Raw genomic sequence first — 8,603 nt, forward strand, 5'->3', positions numbered from 1 at the left:
GGGCGTGGGCGGAGCCGGGGCCGGTGGGCGGGGCCGCATCGGTCGCTCGGCGCTCGCAGGAGGCGCCGCATCGGTAGCTCGGCGCTCGCGGGCGGCCCCGGCATGGCAGGGCTCGTCAACTTCGAGGATGAGGAGGAGGTGCGGGCCTACCTGCAGAACCTGCACGTCGAGTACAGCTACCAGTGCTTCAAGGAGAAGGACCCGGAGGGTAAGCGGCCCCGCCGTGAGCCCCGTGCCCGCTGCCCCGGGGCCGGCAGGAGCCTCAGCCCCTTCACCGGTGCCTTGCAGGCTGCCAGCTGCTCGCCGACTACCTGGACGCCGTGAAGAAAGACTTCGCGGCGGCGGCGCGGGTGCTGCGCGACAATTGCGAGGCGTACGGGCACAGCGAGAGCTGCTACAAGCTGGGCGCCTACCAGGCCATCGGCAAAGGTGGGCTAGGCCTGGCCTCCGCGTGGCTGCCTCGTCTTATCCGCCGTGCCCGGGCTCCCGTTCCTGCCCTCGTGCCTCCAGTTGTCCCAGTCCCCCTCACGCTGCGCCGGCGCCGTGGCGGGGGTGTCGCGGGTTCATCACCCGCAGCACGGAGGGTGCCGGGCTGTGGTGGCCCTGCCAGCAGCGTGTGAACCCCTCTGTGCAGGGGCACCTTGACGCGGGGGGGCGGGTGGTGCCTTTGAGGAAGCACAGCGTTTGCATGGTGCCGAACATCTGCATGTCCTCCTGACCTGCAAGGAGGAACCGCCTGTCCTGCCCCTTTTATGGCAACGTAATAAAAGCTGGGAAAAGGTGGAAAAACTTACACTGCTTCCTTCTGAGGAGTCACCTTAGGTTAGCCACATTACTTTTCTTATAATTACATCTGTATAAGCAGTAAGTATATCCAGTGCTGAATGTTGCTGTGTGTTCTGTTCTTAAAGTTTGGATTTCTTGTCATCTTGCTGTTCTTTTTTAGAGAAAGTAAGGAAGAAATAAACTTAGACTGGTAACACTGCTTATATAAGTGGGCTGCAAGTCTGTCCAAAATGTATCTGCTGGTACAGTAACGGGAATCAGTTACATCAGTGAGGCTTCTTCCAAATTACAATAATAAAGGAACTTATTATTTTTACTTTTACTGTAGTTCAAAACTAATAGTAACCTCACTGGAGGTATAGTGGCAAAAGAACACTTTGCCTAGTGTAAGCTGTTAAGAAATCCATAGATGTAGTAGCGGAAAGAATGTTTAGTGGGTTTGGGATTTTTTTTTTTTTTTTGTCTGCATAAGCTGTTGTGATTACTGGGGAGTGGAGGAGGGTTTTCTAACTTGAAGATGTTAGGAAAACCTGTCTGAGACAATGATAGTGCCTCAGAAGTCCAAAATTTTGACTGTAGCATCTAAAGTGAGGGATGCTGTTTCCCAGCACTGGGAGGCATGCCGCAAAGCAGAGCGCTTCCATCTGGTTTAGCATGCCCTTACAGTAATCTTTTGGTTTCTTGGCTGACAGGTGGACTCGACCCAGATTTGAAAGCTGCGTACAACTCTTTTACGAAGTCATGTGAGAAAGGTGGGAAGAAGTCAGTAAATGCGTGTCATAGCGTTGGGCTATTGGCCCATGATGGGAGAGTAAATGATGGTAACCCCGACCCTGTTGGCGCTAGAGACTATTACACAAAAGCCTGTGATGGCAATTTTGCCCCTAGCTGCTTCAACCTCAGTGTAATATACCTCCAAGGAGCACCTGGGATCCCTAAGGACATGAGCAGTGCTTTGAAATACTCGCTGAAAGGGTGTGAGCTGGGGCACGTGTGGGCTTGTGCCAATGCCAGTCGAATGTACAGACTGGGAGATGGCATAGAGAAGAATGATGCTAAGGCAGAGGATTTGAAAAACAGGGCAAAACAGTTGCATAAAGAACAGAAAGAGGCCTCAAGTTCTTTAACGTTTGGGGAGTAAAACTGTCATTATTAAGACTGCAGTTTTAAATAGCAAGTGAACTTGTTATTTAAATTACGAGCTTTTTCACTTAAAATAAATGTCCTGTATTTGGATATGCAAATAAACTTATGTTTTTGTGGATGCAACAAACTACTGACTGCTGTGCCTTTCTAAGTTTTTGAATATAGAAGTTAAGTGTATTGCTGAGATCCTTCCTTTTTAAGGAAGCCAAAAACTTCTGGCCTTTTGGAATTTTGTCCACATGATTTCAAGTATGAAAGGCTCACTCTCGTGTCTGGCGCTTCAGTATCAAGCCTTATGTTTGGACCAGTTCTAACACACACACAAAATCACAGTTACAAGTGTAATCCCAGTGAGGACATTCAGAACTGTGCCATCTCTCTTGCAAGCAGGTGTGGAACTTTGATAGCATGCGCATTTGGTGATCTGCTCTAACACTGCTTTGTACCGCATGGCTGGGGAAGCTTCAGTAGGTTTATTTGCTGAAGTAACATTTGTTATCCTCAAGTTGTGTTCAGACTTGCTGGTGTAGTTACTTTGTCATCATACCATCAAAATGGCACTCGTAACTAGGACAAAAAGATGAGTTGTTATAGGGGAAATAATTTGATACCTTGCAGATGTTTAAATTGTATGTTTAATGTCATAATTTCATCTGAGAAGTTTTGATTTCTTAATTCAGTCTGTAGGTTTTACAGGTTGTTACTATAATTATTTCATTTGTGCAAATGTTTCTTATTTGATTGTAAATCAATGTTACGGAATTATTTGATATAATTTGATTTCTGAATAATTAACAGTTGGAGCCAAGCCAGAAGTTTCGTGTACATATTGAGAAACAAACTGGGTTCAGGAAGAAAGGCCATGTGGGAAAGCTGTGAAGAAACTGAGGGGTGGATCAGCTCAGCATACAAGTAAAAGCTGTTGTATAGTTGGTCAGCTTAGATCTAGAAACATTTAAGTCACGTTCAAGTGATGCCAGGCCCAAAACACTAATGAGCTTGTGTGGTAGTATGTACATAGGAACATATCTGCCTATAGATCTTGCAAGTGAAATAGGCAGGAGAGAAAGGAACTTAATTAGCTCTGCTGGGCAGATGAGCTACAGGCGCAGAGCTTAAGAGAGCAGAAGATTGTGGAAGAATTAAGAGACCTAGGAATTGGCCTAGATCCACTGAATTACCACGTATATCTAAGGCCAGAGATTCCCTTTCAGACAAGGCGTGCACATAGGTTTGAATGCCTTTAGCCTGAATGTTGGGTTTAGCTTCTTGTCAACTGGTTTGTCACTGTGTGCCTGACTGCTTTAGGATTGCTCTCCAGCACACCGTGATCACCCCTTACTCAACTGACAGGCAAATTGAACTTTTCTGCCAGCTTCTGAAACGTTATGCTCTATTTTTTATAATACAGATTTAGGGAACAAGGTGCTAACTGATCAGGTTTTGGACTCAAATTTATAGCTTGCATATACGCAAACTGTTAACTAAATGTACTATTCTGAAGCAGCTGTCTAAATAAGTAGGGCAGTATATGTAAATGTATTCATGCACTGACATGGTCTTTTATAGTATGAATATATGTGAAGTTTGTGATATGCACGTGGATGTTTTGCTGTAAACTCACTGCTGGTTTAGAAGATGAATGCTCTGGCTAAGGTCTAACTAAAGGTACAAACTTACTACTGAAGTGTATTAAGTGGGAGAAAAAACCACCACTAGTTGGCCTGTTGTCGCAATTGCAAGCCAAATTGTTAGAATCTCATTGCATGCTGCCTCAGGCAGAGCATGTGTGAGTTAAAGCAGCATTTCCAACTTCATGCACTTTTAACAGGCCTCTTGGAAAGGCAGTGCTTGCTGCTGGTATAGAAACCCCAGCACATAGTGTAGAGACAGGTACGCTAACAACAGATGGCAGTCCATGAAAACATTCTCGCATACCGTGGGTTTAAGGTTACGGCTCTTGTTTTCAGCAGCCTGAAAAAAATATTAACAGTGGTGAGAAAAATGAGATTAATTTTTCTGTTAACACAGTTAATATTTTACGGCAGTTTGAGAAGGTAAAGCTCTTTTAGAGGAATACACTTTGCCTGATTCTTTGCTAGGTACTGCTCTGGGCATTTTTTTCGCTTGGGAAAGGTAAGTAAATGCTACCTCTGCGGATTGTAACAGTCTAGTAATAAAACAGTTTGGCAGCTGTGTGTTGAGAAGTAAGCAATTACTGGTGGCTCAAGGCATTGGAGAATTAGGTGACATTTTAAGCCCAATCTTTTTTCTGAACTTGTAACGCTTACTGCCTCTGAGTGCCCTGTTCAGATCCCCAGTCCAAACGAACCTGCCCCATAGAGCAGGCTTTCTTTCACCAGGAGTGATTGCCAGTGATCCCCCCTGGGGAACTTCCAGGCAACACAGCACATGGGCACCTGGGAACATCCTCAATAAAAGTGACATGCATTGCAGATAATTAAAGCCACATATAAAGTGCATGTTGCATTTTTTCATAGCACTTGAGTACTCAGAGACTTGCAGATTTAAACATTATAAAATAAACCTTTTTCATAAAAGCTGTCATATGTGTTAATATAGGTAAGTTTATGAAGTTATCACCCAATTTTGTACTGCAGGTTGAAAAGGCAAACCCAAATTAAGGAAGGCTCTTTTGTTACACTAAACCATCATCAAAAGCAGTTCAAAGTATTTTCAGGCTGTCTCTGAGCAGTTTGGAGCCTGTTCTGGACACACATCTTTTTTACACAGACATCAGTGATGCTATAACCGATGCATTAGATGGGTAAAGGCCCCCTCCTGTTTGACCATTTTCCCTCCAAAGTGGTAAAACATCAAAAAAAAAAACCCAAAACCTAGCTAGTCTCATATCAGTGTATTATAAATTGTATGCAGTTAATTCAAATGCAGTCTATAGCAGAGACTACAGACACGACTAACAGCAGTCTGCTCTCAACCTAGAGATTATGTTCAGGAGGCATACTCAAAATCTGTTATGAGGTGAAAATTGTACTGCAAATCTTGGCTTATAACCATCTTCCTCTGATATTATGAGGGTATTACCAAAAGGCTGATATTTTCCTGCTATTTCTTTTTAACTGATGTTACAAAGGCTAAATTTTATATCCTCTTAGGAAGAAAACTGTTCCTCCAAAGCCTCTGAGGTCATAAATAAAAAGTTATCATAATAGCATACTTGAAAATATGGAAGATGTCTTGATCTTTTCAGGATCAGTGGATTGTCTAAGAAATAAAGGAGTTTATCTCATCTTCAGAGCTCCTAAACCACTGTCTGCTTTCATTTGTTTGTATCGATCTAAGTATACAGCCGACCTCCTTTAGTAAAGCAGCAATATACTTCAGAAGGAATGGTGACCAACTCTTAATTAATTACACAGATTTAGGAATACATGGCTTTAAATGATGAAAGCATTCACTGTGGGATGCCTCCTGCAGCTGTGAAAAGATTGCCAGTGGAGTGTTGGTTTTCTACCAAGATGTAAAAAACACTGGTGCCACATCATGTTGTCTTGTTAAGTGTCGTTTGGATTAATTCTGGACAAAAGATGATGCTGGGTAAAGAAGCCGCACAATGTTGCAGAAACAGAAAAGCAGACTTGTTCTGGTGGTTCTGTTTCTGTGTTACATTATAATAAAAGCCCTATCAGTAACAACTCTCTGCAGTGTGTCTGTGAAGGTACTTCTTGCAGCTGTACACACACCCTCAGGTGGAAGGTCTAGGAGACCTTCTATGTCTAATTGCCACACCAAGAAAGCAAAATAAGTGTTCCTTCTTACAGCACAAACTTTTTGTACTATGTGGAAAGAAACTCACTTTATCAGCAGTTTTTCACTTCACTGTGTGAGAGAGAATTCTCTTAAGTAGCTCTTCTCCTCCTTTGGTAGATGGAGAAGAAAGAAGGAAGAATTCTTCTCTCCCTTGTGCTTCCCAGCATCTCATCCACTAGACCACCAAATTATACAGTTCTGCTCAGGGTTGGGCTTTTTTGGGGGTGAAGTAAGAAGGCAGAGGGAGGAAAAGGAGTCGTGGTTTAGCAAGAAAACAAATTGGAAAATAAGCAAGATATCCAGATGTATTATTATTGCAATGATTTGTGCTGGGATAACACCCAGGGGTTCAGTTCAGGTCCTGATATGGGGCCATTTGTGTGCACCTGTAATGACACCCCTGATCCAGAGACCCACAGTCTGATTCAGGATTGTACAAAGTCCCTAGTACATATTTCAGTATCACACACTAGTATCTTCATTTTCCAGACACTGTATCAACAATATGGTCCAGAATCCACACAAAATGTATTTATCTAAGACTCTTAAGAGCTTCAATGATCAATTCTGTGCCAAATTTTTGAAGTCTAATGTTGTATGTCACATCTGTAGCCTCCCAGTGCTTTCATTTTTCAGTATCCACACTTGAAGCAAACACAGTAACCACTAATTACACTAATTTCAGATTATATCGCATATTTCTAATTTGTTGTTACTGCCTTCTACTCTAACACTAGTTACAACTACCAATGTAATTACATACAAATATAATGTAAGCGAACAGCTAATCTACTGCTTACAATTGCCAATGTAATTTGTTCCAAATATGATGTTTTATACTTCTTATATACACACTTCGTTTTACAGTCTTGTTTGTAACATAGTAATCTGGTTTTGTAACATAGTCTTTTTTTTGTAATGCTTTTTTCCCGTAGATTAACTTGTAAGAAATTTGTGTGATACAGAGTTACAAAAATTAAGGCCACTTTGGAGTGGTGATTTCAGATGGGGATTTGTGAACAGTGTAATTGTAATACATACATATGTTCCGATGCGTGAGTATGGTGGGAGTTTGCTGTGAGACCTCATTCTGTCTATGCAAAACTGAAATATGGTGCTTTAAACATACCCTGGAGAGCTTTTCTTTGCAACTGAGAGACTTCTGGTAAAACAGAAGAAAGAAAGAAGATTAAAACTCCACACGTTTATACAGGAGTTGTCACCCACAGCATTCTAGTGCGCTTCACCCAGTGAATCACGAGAAATACCAAGTTGTTTTTCAGCTCACAGAGCCATTACATATGGAGCTAGAAGAAAGCCCTCAAAGAAAAACATTAATTGCTTGCCCATGATGTAATTTCATGACTTGAAGATAAGGCTAACTTGAATTTATGTTAGAAGTTCCTTATTCTGACAGTCCTCATCTGATACTTCATGGCCTGCTCTGAGCATTTCATTGTCTCACAAAAAACACTGCAAAGCAAGCTGTTTTTCTTCCAGCTCTCCTGTGACTGGAAGCACGCCATGTTCCTATAGAGCCTCCTGCCCAGGAAACTCTCCTTGCTTTGCAACAACCTCTTCTGCAAATTCCTGAGAAGGAAACCTATATTATCTCTACAGCACAGGAATGGAGAACAAGGCACTGAACACTGAACAACTATTGACTTACTTCAGGTCACACAGTGTCAGTAGGTGCCCAAATTGATTATTATCCAAACAATATTTAGCATGGCAAGGACTTGTCAATTCTTTGACAAGCCAAGAAACACAAAGATGGGAAACTGGCCTTTGAATGTTATTCTGATTATTTTTGTGGAGTATTATTCCGGAAAGATGCAATAGCCACCTCAGCACAAGTGCTACTAATAACTGCTGAAGAGAAAATAAGAAGCTGTGACACTGTCAACACTGCAGGCAGCCTTGCTGTGCTGCCTTCAGGGAAGTGATTTTGTGTGCCTTCTCAAAGTGGAATGTTTTTTCTACGGCATTGTTTGCTTGTTTGTTCTGCAGTTGGTACAGAAGAAATATAACGTATCTTACTTATCAGGTAGGCTGGGACAGAGTGATGTTAGCTGTCACAGGGACGCCAGCCTGCCTCAGTCTGGCAGCTCACACACCATGGTATATTCAGAGAGATTATATATAATTTGAGGTAAAAAGCTTTAGACCGTTTTGAAACTCTGAGCTTATTTAAGTTCTTTTCTGCTGGGTTTTGTGAGTTTTACATGTTCCTCAGAACCTAGGGGCTGATACCAGAGCATGCTAGGGACTGACATAGTTACAAAAGCCATAGAATGAACAAATTCAATACAAGCGATGGTTTCTATAGGAGCAGCACAAAAGTAAAGGCTTTATTATAGCAAAAAGTAAAAACTTCCCATGCCAGTTAACAGTTAACCAAAATATCTCTGCAGTGTACTTTGCTTTGTAATTTCTGTTTTCTGTGTATTAGCATGAAACATCCAAGCATGTTTGCTGACTGCTCTGTTCATCACTCCCACAACAGCCTATAGACATTTCCAGATCATGCTATCACCCTGTAGTGACAATGCAGATCTATCGATGGTTTAAACTGCAACACAAATTAAAAGCTAGTTGATGCATTTCTATAAATGATAGGAGATGGGTGATCCCTAGTGATCAGCTCTAATTTTCTGTGAACTTTCTTTCCTAATCTAATGCCATCCTAATATTAAACTAAAGCCTATGGTGAGAATGTATTTTCTTATGCAGTACCTGTATGTATCCCTAGTGATCTTTAGGTAAGAATGTAAAGCATTCAGTCCTTTCAAATGCAGGACAATTTTGCCTTAGACATTGTGCAGTTACAAGTTGCAACCTAAAACTATACTTACACCATAGCAGAGCCCTGGTAACAT

At 42.1% G+C, this 8,603-nt stretch overlaps 1 protein-coding gene across 1 annotated transcript; it reads left to right on the plus strand.

Moving 5' to 3' along the window:
- The first annotated feature begins 59 nt into the window (after positions 1 to 59).
- On the plus strand, positions 60 to 2,059 carry COA7 (cytochrome c oxidase assembly factor 7). The gene is made up of 3 exons (XM_080406304.1): positions 60 to 208; positions 289 to 429; positions 1,479 to 2,059. The coding sequence occupies exons 1-3, from the start codon at positions 103 to 105 to the stop codon at positions 1,925 to 1,927; spliced, it is 696 nt and encodes a 231-aa protein (XP_080262430.1). The 5' UTR covers positions 60 to 102; the 3' UTR covers positions 1,928 to 2,059.
- Positions 2,060 to 8,603: the final 6,544 nt, after the last annotated feature.

This window comes from Falco punctatus (assembly GCF_963210335.1).
Source record: "Falco punctatus genome assembly, chromosome: 11".
In the NCBI taxonomy this organism is placed as follows: domain Eukaryota; kingdom Metazoa; phylum Chordata; class Aves; order Falconiformes; family Falconidae; genus Falco; species Falco punctatus.

Coding starts and splice junctions, on each gene's coding strand:
- COA7 (XM_080406304.1), top strand. CDS start 103: ATGGCAGGGCTCGTCAACTTCGAGGATGAGGAGGAGGTGCGGGCCTAC. Junction 209..288: donor CAAGGAGAAGGACCCGGAGG/GTAAGCGGCCCC, acceptor GGTGCCTTGCAG/GCTGCCAGCTGCTCGCCGAC. Junction 430..1,478: donor CTACCAGGCCATCGGCAAAG/GTGGGCTAGGCC, acceptor CTTGGCTGACAG/GTGGACTCGACCCAGATTTG.